A 22,866-nucleotide genomic window follows, 5' to 3' on the forward strand; every position below is an offset into this window, starting at 1 on the left:
CTCTCTACATTAATGGCCTGACAGAAGAAGGGACATAAATATCTCTGGCCATCAGTTTTGTTTATCTCACGTCTCTACTGTTTTGTTGCACAGACTATCCAATATTCAAACAAAATTACAATAAACACAAGAAAGCAAGAAAAACAAATCTATTATTAAGGCATAAAATAATCAACAGAATTGAACCCAGACATGCTGAAACTATCAAAGAGGCACTTCAAAATAACACGATTAATAAGCTGAAGGAACTAGTGGAAAAAGTGGGTAATATGTACAAATAGGAAATTTCAACAAAAAGATGGAGATTACAAAAGGGAGTGAAATGGAAATGCTAGAAATGAAAAATGCAATATCAGAAAGAATACCTTTGATGAGCTTATCAGCAAGAAGGGCACAGAAGAAGAATAAGTAAACTGTGAGGATAGGACAAGAAGAATTATCCAAACTTCCAAAACACAAACTCAAGAAAAGATTGAAAAAACACAAAATAGAGCATTCAAGACTGTAAAACAACATCAGAAGGTTTTACATATGTGAAATCAGAGTCTCAAAATGAAAATACAGAGAAAATGGGGCCAATTATTTAATACTTTCATTATCACAAACTCAATGGGGGTTTTAGGCTTCGTTTTACTTCTCTACACTTTATGCTTGGAGGTTACAGGACTCTTAAGAGACTATAAAACTAAAGAAAATAGTGTATAAGTAAATTATCTATCATTCTAACAGTAATTTCAACTAGGAGCCTCCATGTTCATATGCAAAATACAATGCGTTATGTTCAACATTGCAGTTGTGGTTTTGAACATGCGTGTAGGTTTTACCATTTGTTTCATCTATCTTCTTTTTGTTGTTGGGGCCCTCTTCTAAATTACATTTTTTTTTTTTACTTCATTTCACTGTATTCATTATTTTCTTTTCATATTATATCCTTTAAGCTATTTTATTTTATTAAGAAATAACTCTTTCTAGATTATTCAATAGTTCAGATTGAGACAGCAGATCAAGATCCAATGTGCTCCATTCATCAAAGTTTGTACCTATACTTTCCAATTACACAAATACCCATTTGTTCCCCCCCAAGACAGAATATGATTATCTACATGGCTCACAAAAGTCATAACCCCAAGTTCATTTCCAAAATGGATGCACATACTACAGCTTCTGAGCCATTAGGTCAGTCCTATATCATACCCTTTGACAAAACATATTTTACAGCTCATTTCTCATAAATATAACTTCACTGTACACAACTGATAGTAAATCTGCTCTTTATCATGGCAAGGAGTTCAACTCTATTTTCATGGTTTACTGCTGACTATTAATAAACAAAGCCCCTATTTCTAAAAAATACAAAGTGAGCAAAAATGAAGAGCTACTTCAGTATGTCTGCCAATGACAACCTTAAAAGGGAACTAGTATAATTCAATTTCAAAAGACCTAATAAGACAGTAGGAAAAAGTAACATATTAACCTAGTATTAAACACCATTCATTTCTTACAAAAGAGTAAAGGTTCTATAAACTCAAAATCTAACAATGTTAAAGTGTCAGTTAAAAACAGAAACAACAAAGCCCTAAACATCAGCTCCTCAATGAAAAGTTCTTCTAGACACTTACCCAAGTCTTCCTAGCATCTCAAACTCAGGAACCTGTGGTCCACATGTCTCTATCTGCAGTGGTTGGTATTCATACAGAGCTTCTTCAAGTTTTTGAATGGGTGCTAATGAAATATGCTGACCCTATTAGAAAAATGAAAGAAAATAATACTTGTAAATATTACTTTCATATTACTACTTATTTGCAGTTTTTAAAGATGAGCTAAATTTCCTCACGTTAAAAATATTACCTGTTTTTCATTACATTACTGAAATCTGCATTATATAATTAACATACAGTGACAAATAATTTAAAGGAAGAAAACCAAATCCATCATTAAATTCAAATTTAGCCTTAAAGAGTAGTTGTTCAATGTCAATGGTGCAAGTGAAAAGTGTTAGTCGCTCAGTCATGTCTGACTCTGCGATCACATAGGACTATAGCCTGCCAAGCTCCTGCATCTATAGGATTTTCCAGGCAAGGATATTGGAGTGGGTGGCCATTTCCTTCTCCGGTGAATCTTCTCGACCCAGGGATCGAACCTGGGTCTCCTGCACTGCAGGCATATTCTTTACCATCTGAGTCACCAGGGAAGCCCAATGTCAATAGCAGAATTCACCAAATATATAAGCATATCTATTCTCACATTTTCCTATTATAATTTTGATAATTTGTGCTTTCTTGAAAGTCTCAGGGAGCGCAGTAATGAAATTATTATATGCAAAGTTTTGTCACAGAAATGTCTATTCTGAGTCTATAATGGAATTAAACTTATCAAATGTGTGTATTTGATGTCTACTTACACACACACACACACACACACAATGAGAAAAGTTTATGCTAAAAACTAAGTTGGATAAAATATCCACATATTTTTCTGAAAAGAACTACTGGAAAACTAAAATTAAAAGACCATATTTGAAGAAAAAAAAAAAAAGACCATATTTGATTAAAAATATACAAAATAAAATGCCCCTCAGCTACATAGCACCATTACATTGAGATTTCCATATTTATAATCTGAGCATAGAATTCTAATTTTTGAATATGTGTATTTTTTTTTTACAGCCCATGGTTTCTGATTCTAACTATAGTTCTGTTACTTTTCTTGGTATAGTCCTCATCAGTTTCTATGTCCTAACTTTCTAATAAAAACTAGTTCTTACAGTTATTAGTTCCAATATTTTCTAGTTTTTAATTTATTTCTCTTATTACCTCCCTTAGTTTCCTTTTCTTTTTCCCCTATATTACTAAATTGGATACATAAAACAACTGTTTTCTCTTTTATTTAAAGGAGGAAGAAAAAGAGGTACAAACCATGACTCAAAAGTGCAGCTGAGGCAGTGACGAACGACACACTGACGACGTCTGCGTGCTGCTCGGGGTTTTTCTCAACAACCTCAATGCCCTGTAACATTCTCTTAGCTGGTTTAACGCAATATTAATAGCTTCTCTGACACTGGGACCTCAAAAGTCCATCACCAAATTTGGGGAAAGGACTTGAAAAAACATTTCTCCAGAGATACACAAATGGCCAATAAGCACAAGGAAAGATGACGAACATCACTAGTCATGAGGAAAATCCAAATCAAAACTATAATGATATACGGCCCTCCCTCAGTATCTCTGGGGGTGGAGGGAAGGTCTGGTTCCAAGATCCAAATACCAAAATTCACAGAAGCTCGTCTCTTATATAAAATGGCATACTAGTACAGTCAGCCCACTCCATCCCCAGATTCCTCATCCCTGGGTTCTTTGTCCACAAACTGACCAAACCCAGATGGAATTTCATGGTTGGTTGAATCCATGGATGTGGAACCCACAAATACAGAGGGCCCCACTATAGCACTTAACACCCACAGCTATTTAGGATGCCTATTATCCAGAACAAAAACAAAAAACACATAAAGTAACAAGCATTGGCAAGGATGTGGAGAAATTGGAACACATGTGCATTGCTAATGGGAATGTAAAACAGTGCAATTAATACAGAAAACAGACAGCAATTCCTCAAAAGATTAAATATAAAATTACCACATGAGCCAGGCTTTCCTGGTGACTCAGACGGCAAAGAATCCACCTACAAAGCAGGAGACCCAGGTTCAATCCCTGGGTTGGGAAGATCTCCTGGGGAAGGGACTGGCTACCCACTCCAGTATTTCTACCTGGAGAAATCCCCAGAGGAACAGACAGGCTACAGTCATGGGGTCGCAAAGAGTTGGACACAACCGAGCAACTAACACTTGCACCTGCACTACCATATGAGCTAACAACTCCACTTCTTGGTTATACCCAAAAGGAAGGAAAGCAAGAACTTAAACAGTCGTGCTCATGGCAGCATTATTCACAATAGCCAAAAGATAAAAGTAACCCATGTTTCCATCAATTAATTAATGAATAGGGTATACAACATTATGGAATATTTTGTTGCTGTTCAGTCACTAAGTCGTGTCCGACTCTTTGTGACCCTATGGAATGCCACACCAGACTTCCCTGTGTTTCACTATCTCCCAGAGTTTGCTCAAATTTATGAGCATGGAGTCAGTGAGCTATCTAACCATCTCACCCTCTGCTGCCTTCTTCTCCTTTTGCCTTCAATCTTTCCCAGCATCAGGGTCTTTTCTAATGAGTCGGCTCTTCACATGAGGTGGTCAAAGTATTGGAGTTTCAGCTTCAGCATCAGTCCTTCCAAGGAAAAGTCAGGACTGGTTTCTTTTAGAATTGACTGGTTTGATCTCCTTGCTGTCCAAGGGACTCTCAAGAGTCTTCTCTAACACCACAGTTCAAAAGCATCAATTCTTCAGTGCATAGCCTTCTTCATGGCCCAACTCTCACATCCGTACATGACTACTGGAAAAACCATTAAGTTTGACTATATGTACTTTTGTTGATAAAGTGATGTCTTTGATTTTTAGTATGTGTCTAAGTTTGTCATAGTTTTTCTTCCAAGGAGCAAATGTCTTTTAATTTCATGGCTTCAGTCATCGTTCACAGTGATTTTGGAGCCCAAGAAAAGAAAATCTGTCACTGCTTCCACTTTTCCCCCTTCTATTTACCATGAAGTGACAGGACTGGATGCCATGATCTTAGTTTTTTGAATGTTGAGCACTTAAGTCAGTTTTCTGACTCTACTCTTTCACCCCTCATTGAAGCTCTTTAGTTCCTCTTTACTTTCTGTCATTAGAGGTATCATTTGCATATATAAAGTTGTTGATATTTCTTCCAACAATCTTGATTCCAGTCTGTGATTCATCCAGCCTGTCACTTCCCATGATGTAACTGTAAATAAGTTAAATAAACAGGGTGACAATATACAGCCTTGTTGGACCCTTTTCCCAATTTTGAACCAGTCAGTTGTTCCATATAAGGTTCTAACTGTTGCTTCTTGACCCGCATACAAGTTTCTCAGGAGACACGTAAGGTGGCCTGGTATTTCCATCTCTAAGAATTTTCCACAGCTTGCTGTGATCCACACAGTCAATGCTTTCGCATAGTCAATGAAGCAGAAGCAGATTTTTTTCTGGAATTCCCTTGCTTTCTCAGTGATCTTACAAATGGCAATTTAATATCTGGTCCTTATGCTTTTTCTAAATCCAGCTTGAATAATGGAATATTATTCAGTCTTAAAAAGAAAAGAAATTTGATATGTGCTAAAACACTGATGAACCGTGAAGACATTATGCTAAGTAAATGAAATAAGCCAGTCACAAAAAGGACAAATATTGTATGATTCCAATTATATGAGGTTCTTAGAGTAGTCAAATTATAGAGACACAAAGCAGAATGATGACTGCCAGAGACTGTGGGGAGGCAAGGGATGAGTTAGTATTGAAATGAGTTAGTATTTAAATGAGTACAGAGTTTCAAGGGGAGAAGATAAAATCTTGGAGATGAATGGTGGTGATGGGTGCACACTGTGAATGCCCTTCAAAATGGTAGTAAAATTTATGTTATGTATATTTTACCATAATTTTAAAAAATGGGTTTTAGACATTTGATTTGCTCATTTATGTGGCTGAAATAATACACATTAAAAAAGAAGATAAAAGTGAGATATAGGAAAACACCATTAACATTATTTTAACTCTGAACCTCCATATGTTTCACAGCCTTTCTAAATAAACTTGAAACTGTCAAGCTACATCTTGTATAACCTCTCAGTAATCCAATTTCTGAACAACAAATCTGAGTACAGAGTATTACATAGGTTAAAAAGGGGTCTGCCTAAGCAAGACATTTTGAGTGGCACTGTGACATCCCTATTTCAAAGTGTCTTCTTTGTAAGTTACCAAGTACTGTATTCTCCCACCACATGATACAGAAGTCCAGTATTCCTGTCACAGTTTTGGTTAAAAAAAAAAGAAGAAGAGAACAAGTAAAAGAAAAGACTATAAGAATTTTAAAAGGTCACCTATTATAGCTATCCCATAACACAGTAATCTAGATTACATTGATTACTCCATTTTCACATTATAAATTAGGAAGCAAGGCCCAGGAAAGATGATACAAAATGGATAATTCCCAGAGCCGGAATACTTCTCAGGGAAGGCAATATTCAAAAAAAGAGAGACTCTCTTAAGTCATTAAACTGGTAGTCAACATATTAAAAGTAGTCATTCTCTAACAGTAATGATACCCAAGTTACTTACGTTATTATGTCATATAATCCAGTCTTTTCTGCAAGTTTGTGGGTACATAAAAGTTCATATAATAATAATAGTTAACAATATTAACTCAGTGCCAGACAACAGTCTAAAGGCTTTCAATGCATTATTTCATTAATATTCACAATAGCTTTATGAGATAAATAGTATCATCTCTACTTTATAGACAAGGATAGGAGTTTAGATATGTGACTTCGCAAGGTCACACTTGTGAAGTTAATGGCAGGTTGAGGATTAGAAGCAAAGGGTGTCAGATTCTAAAGCCTGTGTTCTTTTCCCATAATTTTTTTATTTTATGGATAAAGAAACTAAGACTCCTAAAAATGTAAATTTCTCCTAAGGTCACAGAGAGTTCCTAATTCCTGTCCAGTGTGGGATCTACCATACCACACTGTCTTTCAATATCCTATTTTTAGACAATAAGATCACAGTTGCTCAATTTAAGCCTGATATAGTAAGTCTTAGATTTCTATACAAATTCTATTAATTTAGATATGGTCAAAATGTCATAGGTCCAAACAGAAAAAAATGTATTATGGCATTTAGAAAGAAAGAAACATTATTTAGTAATAATTCTATTTATCTTGAGAATGAGAAAGTTCACAAATGATACTCAATCTAGTCCCGTAACATTCAATCTTTCCCCCCAAAACTGGTGTGTTATAGATGCCAAATTTCTCAAATTTAAAAGCGAGAAAGAGCTTACAGGACAAATCACTGACATAATTAAGCTTAAAGAAAATCATCAAGAGATCAGATATCTCAATATGGGGAAAATGTTAGGGGCTTTCAAGTGACTAGTGGCAAAGTGTTTAAAAGTTTCTGGATGCAAAGTGATATTCCTACCAAAACAGTAAGTGTGATATTATTCTAAATTATCAGGAAAAGATGGATTCAGATTAAAGAAGTCACACTGTATGATTCAGTAGTGATATTTAACATCTGAACTAAATCTAATGTGGCACCAAATGATATGGTATGAACTTAAGGACTACAGAAAATTAAAAGAGGAAGAATCGATGAAAGGTAGAAAACTGAAACAGTGCAACTTGTGGGAGGCCTCTGAGGACAGGCAAAGTCTACAAGAGCAAGGCAATGAAGAAGACAGCAATATTACTAGACCGATATTTTGTGTCTTGAGACAAAATTTAACAAACAGGAGCAGAGAATGGATATATGGGGATGTGGGGGTGGAAAGAAACTGAATCAGTATGTTAAAGCCTAAATTACAACCAGAAAATACTCCAAGACTAATTTGAACTCACATGGTTAAATATTAGACCTTTCAAAACAATGTCAAAACACATCTTGTCTCCATCAAATTACCAAATAAATGATAAAATAATAACGCTCAATATGACAAGACAATGTGGAGAAAGATGTTCTCATACGCTGCTGATAGAAGCACAATTCCAATAATGGAACTGCTTTCTTCATGAAAAACAATTTAGTAAACCTTTAAAGTATTCATATAGTTTAACTCAATAATCCCACTTGTAAAAAAAAAAAAAAAAAAACAGAAAACACTAATCAAATCATCCATCACAGTTTACATTATAATTGTGAAAAACCAAAAGGAACATAAATGTTTAGGACTATTGGGAAAATTAAGTAAACATGAGTTCAATTATAATAGCATGTATGTCATTTAAAATTATGTTCAAAGAGAAAATTAATAAAATACTAGGTACATAATAAGGATGTCCAAACTATTTTTTAAATTTGCATAAGAAAAAACTATAATGAAAAACACCAAAATTTTCACTGTAGTAATCTCTAGGTGATAAGATTATGTGGACTATTTATATTTTTACCTCTATGCAGTATTTTCTAAATTCACCAAAATGGGTAAACTTTACATTTATAACCATAAAAAGTATAAAAAACAATATATATGGGACCATATTGAGCAACAGCATAGGGAAACAATTCATACCAAATGACAACTGGCTTGATCTGTTCAGTAAGTCACAGCATGAGAAAGAAAATCAAGAAATGCAGCACGAGATATGAGCTGTTCTAGATTTTTTTTTAAATTAAAAAGTTTAATAAATATAACAATAGTCATTAGCTCAGTAACAATTAAGGAAGGAAAAAAGTCATGAGACATTTGAGGGACAGTGGATAAAATTTCAATATGGTCTGGGTATAAGAATACATTGGAGACATTTTATTAATTTTGTTTGGTATGATTATGGCATTATGGCTATGTATAAGGATGTCCTATATCAGGGCAGGTCAGAGGGAGATGCAGACTAAACAATTTAAAGGTAAAATTTTACAATCTGCAATTTACTTCCAAATCGTTCTGAAAAAATATATATGAAGCAAATTAAAGATGACTGAATCTAGACGTTAGGCATATGAGTTTCACTGTATGATTTTTCTACTTTTTATTTTGGAAATTTTTCATTATAAATAGGCTTAAAACATATGGAATCTTTTTAGTTTAAAAAGGAAAATAGCTATGCATTTATAGCCGAGGAAAATAAAATAGTGCCAAAGAAAGAAGAGCCTAGAATCAAGTAGGTCAGGTTTGTAGCTATTTTAGTAACTAGGTTTGAAGATCTGAGTACTGACTGAGAGGAAGAGGGGGAACAAAGTTATAATTAAAACTGCAAGACTTGGTAGCAACCTGAAATAGCTCAGCTGAATATTAAATGAAAAAACCAGACAAATCTGAAGACTAATTGAAACAGGATAATTGGGAAAGATAAGGATTGAGAAAATTTTTTTAAAATAAAAAACACGGACTTTGGGCAAAGCATTTGCAAATGACATGCATTATAGAAAATTTGTATCTAGTATATACGTAAAGGACTCTTAAAACTGAAAAATTCTTTAAAAAAACAAAACCTCCAATTTAAAAATGGGTAAAGATTTTAAGACATTTCACCAAAGAAGATACACCAAGGGCTAATAAGTACATGAAATGATGCTCAACAGCAGTAATCTTTAGAAAAGTGCAAATTAAAACAACAATGAAGTACTACTTCACACCGCCCACAATGGCTATAATCAAAGTGTCACTGAAGATATAGAGAAAGTAGAACCCTTAAACACTGCTAATGAGAGTGCACAATGGTGTGACCACTCTGAAATTAGTTTGGCAGTTTTTCATAAATTTACTATACAACTTGATAATTCCACTTAAAGAGAAATGTATGATCAAAGACTTTTATAAGAATGTTCATAGCAGCATTATTCATGGTAGCCAAATAGTGGAAACAATCTAAATGTCCACCAACTGGTGAATGGATAAGCAAAATGAAGTATAGTTATACAAAACAAGTATGAATTCATTCATTTAATATTCATACACTGAATACTATTTAGCAACAAAAGGTAATAATATATTGATACATGTAACATATGAACTTCAAAAATATTATAAATAAAAAAAGAAGCCAGGCAATAGACTACATATTGCTTGATTCCATTTATAAGTAATGTTCAGAAAAGGTAAAACTATAGATAGTAACATTAATTGCTAGGGTTTAGGAATGTGAATGTAAAGTGACTACTCAAAAATACAAAAATGACTGAATCATACATTTTAAATCAGCAATTTTTTATAGTAAGTAAACTATAACTCAATAAATGTTTACAAAATAAAGAGTTTAAGATGGTGGTTCAAAAAATTCAATATTGTTGACTATGAAATTTACATGTAGACATTTTCCGTAAAAGCAGCTAAAAACATAAACAAAAGAGAAATTTTGCTATTACCACCAACAAAATGATGGTCAAAGTCATAAGAATAAATAAAAATTGGAGGAGACAAATGTATAAAGTATGAGATCCTAGTAATGAGTCCTGAAAAACACCCACATTAAGTAATTCAAGTAGCTTTTGTTGACTTTCAAAACTATTAACACAAAACCCAGGCCTTTTCAATTTCTGTTGCAGTTGCCATATAAATAATAAATAAATGAGGCTGAGGGTAAAAATGTAGTGTGAAGAGGCACAGCAAGTCATGCAAACTTAGATAAGATTCACATACTCAGGTGGGAAACTGCAGGCAAACTGTACATTCAAAAGCATAATTAATGTTTTACTCCCCCAAATGTAACAAAATAGAGCCCCTGTTTCTCTCCTAAGATATACCTTAAAGCACCAGATTATATTTCAATAATTTCCTAGTCACACATTTAAGCATTTGTAGAAAAGTGAAGAAAGTGAAGTCGCTGAGTCGTTTCCAACTCTTTGCGACTCCATGGTCTGTAGCCTACTGGACTCCTCTGTCCACAGGATTTTGTATTGGAGTGGGTTGTCATTTCCTTCTCCAGGGGATCTTCCTGACCCAGGGATCAAACCCAGGTCTCCCGCATGGCAGGCAGACACTTTACTGTCTAAGCCATACAACTCCCTTAAAAAGACTTTCCAAAATTCAGCTCATTTCCATATAGAAAAACATAAAAACATCTGAAGAACAATGCAAATGCTGACAAAGATAATTATACATGGCTGTAATCTTAAGTAATAATTTGAAATATATCTTTAACTTGTCTTATTCAGCAAGCTTCACATTTACTATAAAAAAGTTTACAATTTACTGAGATTGATCTGTTGATTGAGATTCATGGTAAATAGGTGGGGAAAAAATGGAAACAGTGAGAGACTTTATTTTGGGGGGCTTCAAAATCACTGCAAATGGTGCAGCCATGAAATTAAAAGACACTTGCTCCTTGGAAGAAAATCTATGACAAAGCTAGGCGGCATATTAAAAAGCAGAGACACTACCTTGCCAACAAAGGTTCATCCAGTCAAAGCTATGGTTTTTTCCAGTAGTCATGTATGGATGTGAGAGTTGGGACTATAAAGAAAGCAGAGCCCCGAAGAATCGATGCTTTTGAACTGTGGTGTTGGTGTTGAAGACTCTATAGAGTCCCTTGGTCAGCAAGGAGATCAAACCAGTCAATAAAGGAAATCAGTCCTGAATATTCATTGGAAGGACTGAAGCTAAAGCTGAAACTGAAACTCCAATACTTTGGCCACCTGATGGAAAAGACCCTGATGCTGGGAAAAACTGAAGGCAGGAGGAGAAGGGGAGGACAGAGGATGAGACGATTGGATGGCATCACCAACTCGATGGACATGAGTTTGAGCAAGCTCCGGGAGTTGGTGATGTACAGGGAGGCCTGGTGTGCTGCAGTCCATGGGGTCACAGAGAGTCGACACAACTGAGCGGCTAAACTGAACTGAGACTGATCGTTAGATCATCTATAGCACACTACGAACATTATCCTTATTCATTCTCCTCAAACAGAGGAATAACACAGACTATCTTTTGGGTTAATTCTAAAACACAGGATTTACTTCCAAATTAAAAATTATATGATCTAGATTTCTGGAAGCCATTTAATAAGTGATAAAGTTAACTCTGAAAACAACTCTTCAAAAAAACTTTTGGTTACTATGTCAACATATACACGCACACAAACTGAGAAGGCAGCAAACCATTTAAAATAAAATGAATAAAGAAAATACAGGATTTTCTAGTAAAAATAACAGCAACAGAAATGCCAATTAGTAATCACTAATATATAGGCTGTTGACATAAACTATTTAAAAAATACTATAAATGAAAATACCCTTCTATATCAATTAGTATATGATTCTCTGTTAAATACCATACAACAGGTTATAATTCATAAAGTACTAGCAATTCAGAGTGACTGGTTAAATGATTCTAAAAATGCTTTAACACAATTTTAAGACTCAGAACACTCTTAATTTTCGTATCTTACTTAAATGATTTTTATTCACCAGACTAGCCATATCTTCAGCATACTTGCTAATAGACTGTAAGCTTGGTAAAACCCTCTTGGTATAAACATCTGTTTAACGTCTATCTACCCCATTAGACCGTAAGGCCCTGTTGTTCATGCCATGCCTCACAGCACGGTACCCAGCAGGGAAGAACGGCTTGGTATTTTGTAGAAAGGGACATGTGAACAGTCATCTGGTATTGTAGTATGAACATTAGAAAAACCAGTAAGATGGAGGTCAGGTTTCCAAATTCTATAAATTTCAGAATGTTCTTACTGTGTGTAAACAATTGGAATTTTGTAATTACATGTACTCTGAGAGTATGTAAGAAATATATCTCCAGCTTCTCCACACTTTAATACTGTTCTTTCACTTATTCATTAGAAAAAGTCAGTAGATGCTTTTTATCTCTAGCCTGGAAATGTGCTTTCTAGCCACTTAAGGACCATTTCAACAAAATTTCAGACAACAAAACATTGTGGTTATTCTGTTATAACCAAACACCCATTCAAAAGACAAATACTGAACAAAGACTGTAAGCCAAGAACTAAAGAGTACAGCAATAAAACAGATACATGCTCCAGCCTCCAGGGAGTTTGTATTCTAGTAAATCACTTTTCAATGAGATTGTTACTTCTGTTTTGTTGAATCATCTTAATGCAAAACAAGGGACCTCCCTGGTGGTCCAGTGGGTAAGACTCCAGGCTCCCAATGCAGGGGGCCTAGGTTCGACTCCTGGTTAAGGAACTGGATCCCACTTGATGCAACTAAGACTTGGCACAGCCAAATAAATATTTAAATACAAAACAAAAACAAACAACAAAACAATGATAGTGGTGGCTGTTTTTCAAAAACTGGATCCTCTTACATGCTAAACTTATCAAATCCATTACAATACACAACATGGCTACAGGGAATTAGAAATCAGAATATTTCACTGGTCTCAGTGCATTAAACCACTACAATTCTACCAATTATTTCTAGAGAAAATATCTGTTAGAGACCTTTCAGAAAAATCAACTAAGTTATTTTTGAAATACTGTTTCTATGTTGGTAAATGTCCTAATAATTTAAATATGTGTGTGCACATACATACAGGTGTTTTCTATGTGTGCACATATATGCATCACTATGAGGATGTGACATGTTTTTTTAATTGTGTTCATGTGCATACTCAGTTTTTCAATGAAAGAGAGAATACTTAAAAAATATACCCGGCACTGACTTCACGCTATTTATTCTAAGTAAATTTCGTTTCAATTCAGTTGTTTTCAATTTATTTTAGGAGCAAGCAGAACAATTTTTATACTATGCTGTTCTGGTCACTCTACGTTGATATCAGCCTGTCATCACTGCAACAGCTGCATGGTAACAACTTCCTGGTAGCACATAATTTCATGCTAAGTAAAATTCATTTTCCCCCACAGAAACAGCTTTCTCTAATTTTTTAAAAAATTCACAGAAAGACAAATGAGTGACAAGATCCTGCATAGTAAGAAGTAACTATATACTTATGCTGACACTGCCTCTAACCTAATACAAACTGAAGTGATTTTATTTCTCTAAGCTTCACTTTTATCAACAATGGGAGGGTGGGAGCAAACTGGAGGGTTGGACTAGATGTTCTCGTAGGTCCAACCTGCAATGATTTCACAACTAAGTGGAAATAAACCACTATCTGATAATGTATCATGAAAATAAGAATAATTTCCCCAAATTTAATGTCTAATAGTTTGATTCTATATACACTAAAGAAACAGTGGAAAAAACAATCACTAATTCCCAGATTCCCAACTTTATAATCATCAGGCTCCACTCCCTTTCTGAATTATGTGTTTTGGAATGAGCAGAATATAACTTTTTAAAAAAATAATTGCAGTGGGCTTTTATAAACAATCTAACACTGATTTATTCCCACAAATCAGCCTTTAGAGCATTCCTGTTTTTTAAAAAAATATGATGCCTAAATAGTAAATAACCTATTTTTCCCAAATTTTTCCTTCTAAACAAAAACAGACTTTTCCAGAATATGAAAAAGAATTTATCTTGAATATACTAGAAAAAGCACCATATTTTTCTGACTCTTTAGTGACAATCAGTTCTATTCGAATATGTAAGATATTGCTTTGAAACATCAAAGGAGAATTTAACTACCCAGCTGGGTTTAAACCTCTTGTTCATCATTAGAAATCAAACAGTCCTAAAAATGTCATACCCTCACTTGGCCAAGTCAAGTCTCCGAAACTGTTTCTATATCAAATTGGCCCAGAAAACATCATCAAAATCTGTTTGCTAAAGTGGAATTACTTTAATCCTGTATACTTTAATTCACTTGTAACCTCCTCCCCACAAACACACCACTTAGTGTTCAAATTACCACATTAAAAAAAAATGTTCTTTAATAATATATCAACTCTTTTTAGAATTCATATTGTTAAATCAATCTAAACTATTCCTTGAAAAAGAATTTCAAAAACAAAATGCAACATTTATAGAAATTTTAAATTCAGGGGAGAAGTTAGGAAATAACATCTTTAGAAAAAGATTTTAACATCATTAAAGTATTTAAAATATAAAAAGTGAATCCTACACATTTAAAAAAATTAACCAATTAACTTTTTTGGCCACTCCATGCAGCTGGTGGATCTTAGTTCCCCAATCAGGGACTGAACCCAGGCCCCGGCAATGAAGGCATTGAGTCCTAACACATCCAAGACATATCCAAATGTTATCTAGAAGGATCCCAAGTGAAAAGACTGATTTAAGTTCAACACAGCTATAATAACAAAGTCACACCCTGTGCAGGTTAGGTTCTACAGTCAGAGTAAAGCAAAAACTGGTCAAAATAACCCCTTCAAAAGTCCTTTAAATAGCCCATAAAGTACATTGTTCTGTGCATACTATAATCTCTATGTATAAATCCAACCCAGCTAGCATTTCTTCCAGCGTTAGAATAGATTGCTGTTTGTTCTGTGGAAAATCAGATAAAGTACTTGGCTTGCTTTTGGCAACCATGTTGTTTTAAAAACACTTTTTATTGGGGGAAAAGAGGAATTCTTTGCTATTTTTCTCCCTAGTTAGGTGTTTTCAACTTTAGTTAAATTCAAATAAGTTAAATGTACATATGATATGACTTTGCTGAACATGACAGGTTTCTGAATGTTCATTCAATTGAATTCATGGAGAATAAACGGCATCTGAGATGGCTACGAAGGCTGAATGTGACTTACATGGAGGGAAAGAGACAGCATTTCTAAATGAAAAAAAAAATTTTTTTTTAACCAAGAAAAGCCTCAGTACTGTAGTAGAAATAGAAGCCAGAATATGAATGATAAAAGAAAGAATGGAAGTTGTGAAGTAGAAACACTGAATAAATCTATTATTTTCATCAAATTCTAAGATAAAATGAAAATAGGGAGATAGGGCATTAGCTTAAAGAAAAAGGAGAGTTCAAGGAAGAGTTTTTGTTTGTTTTGGTTTTGTTGTTTTAGGTTTTATTCTCCCTTGAGCACCAATAAATGAGGCAGTGTTGAAAAGTATTATTTTTACATTCTTTCTCTGATGCTTGTCTTGCTACTGAACTACCATTTGTTGCCAAGAGGACAGAGTGTCCAGCAAATCATATCTGTTTCTATAAAAAGATCAGAAAAGAAAAACATCAAGCAGACTATTTGGTGAGACAAAAATCTGCCTCCTTAAAAAAAGTCCCCACAAATTTTAAGAAAAACATTTTTTACCAGAAATTTTACAAACTTTTCAGGCATACAGCATTTTGGCTCATTTACTTTTAGTAATTACAAACATAGTTTTCAAGAAAAAAAATTCCTATCTTGGCACTCTAAGTAGACTTTTAATTAGCCATCAATAACAATGACTTAAGTCTAAAATTTTGAATGTGATAAAATATGAAAATTGCTTTATATAAAGTTCTCTACAAATATTACTTTTATGATACAAGCAAAACAAAAATATCATATAAGATTAGTAGAATTTTGAAGCAGAAATATTTTTCAGTGGAAAGGAAGCAGAAAGCTTCTTTAAACCATAATAGAAATCAAATAGTTCAAGAAATTACACTTTTTTTAGATCTAAATCCTCTGTGCCTAGTACAGTGCTTGGCACATACCAAGAATGTTTGTTTCATAAATGAACAAATGTTTTATAATGATCCACCATATACCACTCACTCACTCTAATCCTCTAATCCAAGCCATCCCTCTCAAAAACTACAAAACAAATCTGGTTCTATTTGAGGACATTTAACTACAGAATAAGTGGTTATTGTCCCATCCCCATTGTAGAAAAAAAACGGCTAAATCAAACTATACTGACTTTATCCTTCTTTTGTCCTAAAAGGAAACAACAAGTACTATGAATACCCTAACCATCCCAACCTGCCTTCCCCAAACACATATCACCACTACCACACTCACAAAACCACCACGTAATTAGATCTAGACTCTAAATGTAGAATAGAATATTTACGATTCTCTGATTCCCTTGCAATTTCACATAAACTGACTTTTACTACAGTCATGCAGATAGAGAATATGATTATTTAACACACAACAATCACAAATAACACCCACACAAAGGACACAAATATTCACTGAACATCTACTGTACGCCATGTACTATGCTAGCCTTTATAGATACAGTTGAGATACGTATTATTTTGTTTACTTTATAGGAAAACAAATTAATGTTCTCTAAGACCAAGGAACGTACCCAAGTTTTAACCCTAAACTTCCAGCATTCACCAAGCACTTTCCTACAGGACCATGGTATAAAAATCGATTGATCTGAACATTTAGGACATTAGGCCCTAGTGGACTTCCCTGTGGCTCAAACGGTAAAGAATCCACCTGCAGTGCAGGAGACCCGGGTTTGGTCCCTGGGTTGAGAAAATTTCCTGGAGGACAGCATGGCAACCCACTCCAGTATTCTTGCCTGAAGAATCCCAGTGGACAGAGGAGCCCGGCGGGCTGCCGCCCATGGGGTTGCAAAGAGCCAGACATGACTGAAAGACTAGGCACAGCACACAGGCACCAGTGAAGGGAAGCGAGAAAGGGTGCACCGTGAGAGGGGGTTCTGCTTTCAAGCACTGAACAACACGTGCTTATATTTATATTAAACGTAAATTCGGAAATGCTCATTTGTTTTAAAATGTTTATATATAAGTGCTTTTTAAATGAAAGTTACCCTAATTCGCTAAAACATACAACTCAATTTCTTTTCAGAAAACATTCACATTCAACTTCGCCACAATACATTTAGGTTGATGCAAATTTCACCTGTACTGAGCTATGTGCTTCATCTTTCTTAGAATCTCTCTTAGAAGTTCAGTCTTCTTTTTTAACAAGGAAAACAAACAAACAAACAAACAAAATCAGTATCTTGCTCAAAAAAAAAAAAAAAAACTATGGCTTGTCTATAAATCCATGAAAACTGAACAGATTTTAAAATATGAACCAGGAAGACTACTTCACCTGGAAAGAAATCCTAAAAATGTAAAACTAAGCCACTTTCCTAGAAAGTTGACTTAATAACCAAATCCTTAAATCACATTTTACTACAGTTTAACAGATCATTTTTCATACTCGACAGATATGTTTTATGTTTATGACATGAACTACATAAGCAATTCAGAAAAAAATCACATTCTTGGTATAAATTTTTCATCTGAGAACATTATGTGTTCAATAAGCATAAAAATGGTTCTACAATACAGGAGTACACAGACTACCACACAATTTGTTTTTGTTTTTAAAAATTAAAAAAACTAACTTTATTTTATAACTTTTATAAATACATAAATACACACAGAAATAAATGAGAAGTACATTTAGTAAACCAGTGCACTAGAAGACAAAGAAAGCAATTAGTATGGGAGAGTTTAATGAACACAGCTTTAAAGCCCTTCTGGAAATTACAGGCTTGATAAAAGCACTAACGTTCTACCAGTTGCTGAAACAGGTGCTACTGCCAATCAACTGCATTTGCTGAAGCTGAAGCATAAAGACATTAATTAATCTCTATACTGAAATCAATGGCTGCCTGACATTTTGATTATCATTTTTTTAAAAAGGGAAAAAGATACAGTCCTTATATGGCCAAATACAACTCTAGGTAAACTACAATTCTAGGTAAGTGCTGCATCTACTTACTTAGTTATATTATTTTCTGGTGTTCTTTATTCTAAGCCCAAAACTTCAGTAGGTTGGAGTCATGGGTCTTACAGTCTCTCCACCTGTTATTTATGAGTTATTTCCAGTACCACAAAGAATATGAAAGTATTTGTGAGATACTTAGGGAGAAAGAGCCCTTCTTTGTTGTTCATTCTGAACCTTTCTATCAAGAGATACATGACTCACGGAGGCATTCTTTAGGTCACATCTGCTTTTCCATTAGAACTTACCCACACTCCCCTATCCCAGCTCTCAAAACACACACACACACACCACATACCATACACCACACGCAATGCAAACACCATACACTGCACGCACGCACACCCCTAAATATTTTGTCCTACCACCATCATATCCTACCTACCTTTATCATGTGAACTCTGTTCAAAGCACTGCTCAAAATTTAACAAAGATAACAATATTTAATGCTTCCCAAGTCTGGGCAATTTTTACAAAACTGATTCTGAAGTTCTTTTAAAATATGCTGGGACACGATGCCAAAGTAACTGTTTCACATCCATTTGAAAACATGTAAATATATATATATAAAGTGAAAAATGTATGTGGGGGTTCTTTTTATGATTTTCCATCCTTTCAATGTTTCAAGTTAACACTGATCTTTGAATCTTAAGTAACACTATCTGTTCTACATGTTTTTAAAGTTGCTTTCATTCAACTGTACATGCCTGTGACCTCCACAATGACCTCTACAAAAGCAGTTGTGCACTTTACTGTGGTGCAAATCCTCACAGACAAGTTGAACCTGTTCTTTTTGGCGCAGAGCCCTTTCGCTGAACACACAGCTGAGATTTATTATAAAAGGGGAACTAAGGGGCATTATTGCACAACATTTATCCTTCACATACAGCCAAGTATAATCTTTTACAACCTTTGAGAGGTCTTAAATAAACAGATCTTCTCTTAATTGCATAAAGAGTTTCTTATTTGTCACCAATCATATGGCATATTGAGATTCATTTTACATTAAGAAAAAGCTAGCACAAAAAACATACATTCTAAAAAGTTGTTAGTCTCGTAGCATTCATTCAAAAATAATAATACTCTGAACACTCAGACCTAAGGATACTTTGAATACTCAGACCTTGCTGTTTTTAGCAAGTTCAACACAGGTAATGAACGCCTGTCTTCAAGGATTTATACTTTTAATAGGTTTAAGAAATCTTTCTATAGCACTTCTATGGGTCTTTTGAAAACATTTCAGAGAAAATATTAACCTTTACTTTTATACTGTTTTGTGTTTTCTTTTTAACTTCAAAGTTCAATTTTAATTAGCTTTCCCATAGAATTTTATAAACAGTTACCATTTCTAAAGAATTTTGAACTGAGCTCTGATACACATAACTGCTACCAGGCAGATCTCACTTCAACAGCAGATCTGATACTGTGGGGGAAGAGAAATTTCACGAATTCTAAGAAGTATCTCTTACAACAGAAATTACCACACCATTTACATTAATTCTTCAGGATTTGCTAATTGATTCATCATCAAGACTTGCCTGTAGAAAACAAAGAAACTACTATAACCTCAAGTATTCTATCCTGAAAGTCAGGTTCAAACTAGCTTATCAGCCAACTGCTCAACATAAAGGAAACTAAAATATGTTGATTCAGGTGAATATTTCCTTGCTCTAAGTTCTTCTGATCTTTTTCACTACTATTAAGTGTACAAACAATCGGGGAAATGCCTGTAGACTTATGGGAGGGGGGCAGAGTGCATTGTTTAATGGACATAGGACTGCAATTTTATAAGATGAAAAAAATTACAGAGACTGACAGTGGTGGTTGCACACAATATGAATGTATTTAATACTATTGAACTGTATACTTAAAAATGGTTAAGATGGTAAATCATATGTATTTTACCAGAATAAATTCAGTTTAATTTAAAAGATAAAATTATTATTTTTTAAAGGTTGATTCATGAGTTTATTTTTAATGGTGAAAAAATCTAATGTTATATTTTTAGGAATCAGGGGTTCCTAGTGAGCAAAACAGACATATTCACAGATGATACCAAATATATTCTGTAAAGACAAACTAAGTAAAGAGTTAAATAAGAAATTTCTTTCAGTTAAATTAAACATTTTAAGCAACATATTTATATTGCTCCAGACCTAAGAAAAGATGTTTTAAACAATCTGTCTCTCTAATACTCTCTCCTTCTGTCTGGGGAATACAAGTAGATTTTCATGAGTTTGGATATTTTTAAACTTCGTCACTAAAACAGAAAAAAAATTTTTATGTAAATATGTAGTCTTTCAGAAAAAACTTATATTAAATTTTAATTGTTTTTGCTAGCATTACATCTTTAAGCAGATGTAATTAGTATGCTAGAAATCACTAACCAGTTTCATTCATAATGTTTATACTACTTGAGGAAACATAAAAATTGATGTCAATAACTATAAAACATGAAACAAATACATAAAAAATGTCTCAAGACTTGATCTTACACAATGTTCTAACACTATGTCAACACTGGTGGTATTTTTTAAATACCTAAGCCCTCTAATTCATTTTGAAATGCATGTGCTTTAAGATTTCCATAATATCCAAAACCACTCTTGATGAAGTCATAACTATAATTAAAAATAACATCCAAAGAACCCATAGTTGTAATGTTAAGCAGGTTAACCCAGGTTAACCTCCAAATAACTTAAAGCAGCTGTAAGAACAATTCCAGTCTCCATTTATTTTGGTTCTTCACACCACAACAGCTTTCCCATCTGTCTCTCTCTTCTTTCTAGCAAGAATGCAAACAAATACACTATCTGCCTATAACTCCTTACTCTTTTAAACTCCTCATACTGTGTCATCGAATAATGCAATGTTTAAAATACAGGCTTTGGAGTCCAAAAAGTCAAATCCCAGCTCGACCATATCATTTTTTTAACACGCCTCATTTTTACCTGTAAAATTACTTTCATGACTCAAATAAAATATATTTAAAGGACAGGATAGTCTAGTATGTACAAAATGCTACTCTATTATCACCTTCATCAGGAAGAGAAAGAAGAGGAATATTTTGCACCATTGCCATAGACCATCTATGAGTCACTACCACCAGATAAAATCACCACAGGCAAGTATTAACATATGAATGGTAACCTTTCAAAGCCTGTCTGTAAAAGCTCAAGACATTTTCCCACAGAAAGAAAAGTTTTGAATGACGGTACAATCCTGAAAGTAGGCTAACAATATATAAAACATTATCTTAAATTTAGTAGAGCCCTGGAAGCAATACATGAGAGAAAATAAAGTTTGCTTTCTCTTTCCTGGGTGCAACCCTGGCCTTAGGCAAAACTTCAAATTTCTGAAATTTCAGCTTCCCAGATTTTGCCTTCTGTATTCCTATCCAGATCTACTATCTTTGGCAGGCGTTTTATGTCGCCACAGCACTCTAACACTTAGTTCCTAATGAGAAACATTCCACTCAAACCTACCGATTCTCAGTGCGCTCCACGATTTTAGTCACCAACCTACATCTCACCACAGAACTTCCTGATATCACTAAGGTGTTAGAAGTAAAGAAATTGCACTGCATGATTTTACACAGTGGACATCTGGTTTTTATTACATTATTATTGCTTTCAAAAAGAACATTTGTAAAACATATTTTTCTGAAACAAAATACAAAGCAGTAGTTACCTTTTAAATATATGGGCTAAGAAATATTCATTGATCATTTTATACCTTGCATAATGTTTTTGTGTTTTTAGCAAGTGTCCACAAATTATGTGGGCCAAACTTTTCATCTTCATGTTTTCCTATATAAAAACCAGATTCTCAAAAAGCATTAACATTTTTCACAATGAATCAACTATGGTAACATCAGGAATTCCACAATGAAAACTTGGAAGAGTACAGAAGCCCTAGCTAAAATTTGAGTGTCCATAAATAATGAAACTCAGAGAATCCTCTAAGTATACAATATATTAAACATCATCTCCAGTCTTACTGGCCACTTGATTTTGAATCCCTTCTTCAATATCCCTATATATGACTAAACACCTTACAACGTATCAACCGAAGTACCAGAATAGTTTATAGAGCCATGCCTCAGTACCTAAATAAATGCATAAAAGTATACACTTAACTGAATGAAGAAGAGATGCCACCTATATGACACAAAAAAATGTATCTCTATGTGCACAAATCATAATATTTGTCTTACAAAGTTTAACTACAACTTTTCTTCTCTTCATTTTCTTTATCTCATAAGACTTTCTAGGAAATATGATTTATTTTTTTTCTTTTTTGGCCATACTATGCGGCATCTTAGTTCCCCAACCAGGGGATAGAACCCATGCCCCCTGCAGTGGAAGCACAGAGTCTTAAGCACTGGACTGCCAGGGAAGTCCTGGAAGCATGACTCTTACTGAAGAGAGATATGCTCTTGCTAAGAACAATGCACTGATATCAATCGCCATGGTAATACAAATACAAATTCATAAATTCTTAGGATGCATCTTTAACTAAAGTATTTTAGTCAATAAAGCACTAGATCATTTCTTAACTATGAGCTTACCTAAGGCTTTAACCTAGTCTGCATTCTTGGTTTCTGTTTTCAATAATTCCAAGTGATGGCCAGACTAATGTTTGTTTTTCTATACATCTACC

At 34.1% G+C, this 22,866-nt stretch overlaps 1 protein-coding gene across 1 annotated transcript in view; it reads right to left on the minus strand.

Moving 5' to 3' along the window:
• Nucleotides 1-22,866, minus strand: part of MNAT1 (MNAT1 component of CDK activating kinase) — a 197,978-nt gene that overhangs the window by 82,620 nt on the left and 92,492 nt on the right. The window contains exon 7 of the mRNA XM_061156934.1: nt 1,620-1,741. Within this exon, the coding sequence (XP_061012917.1) occupies nt 1,620-1,741 (122 nt within the window). The remainder of the gene's footprint in view (nt 1-1,619; nt 1,742-22,866) is intronic.

Source organism: Dama dama, chromosome 12 (assembly GCF_033118175.1).
Source record: "Dama dama isolate Ldn47 chromosome 12, ASM3311817v1, whole genome shotgun sequence".
Taxonomy (NCBI): Eukaryota; Metazoa; Chordata; class Mammalia; order Artiodactyla; family Cervidae; genus Dama; species Dama dama.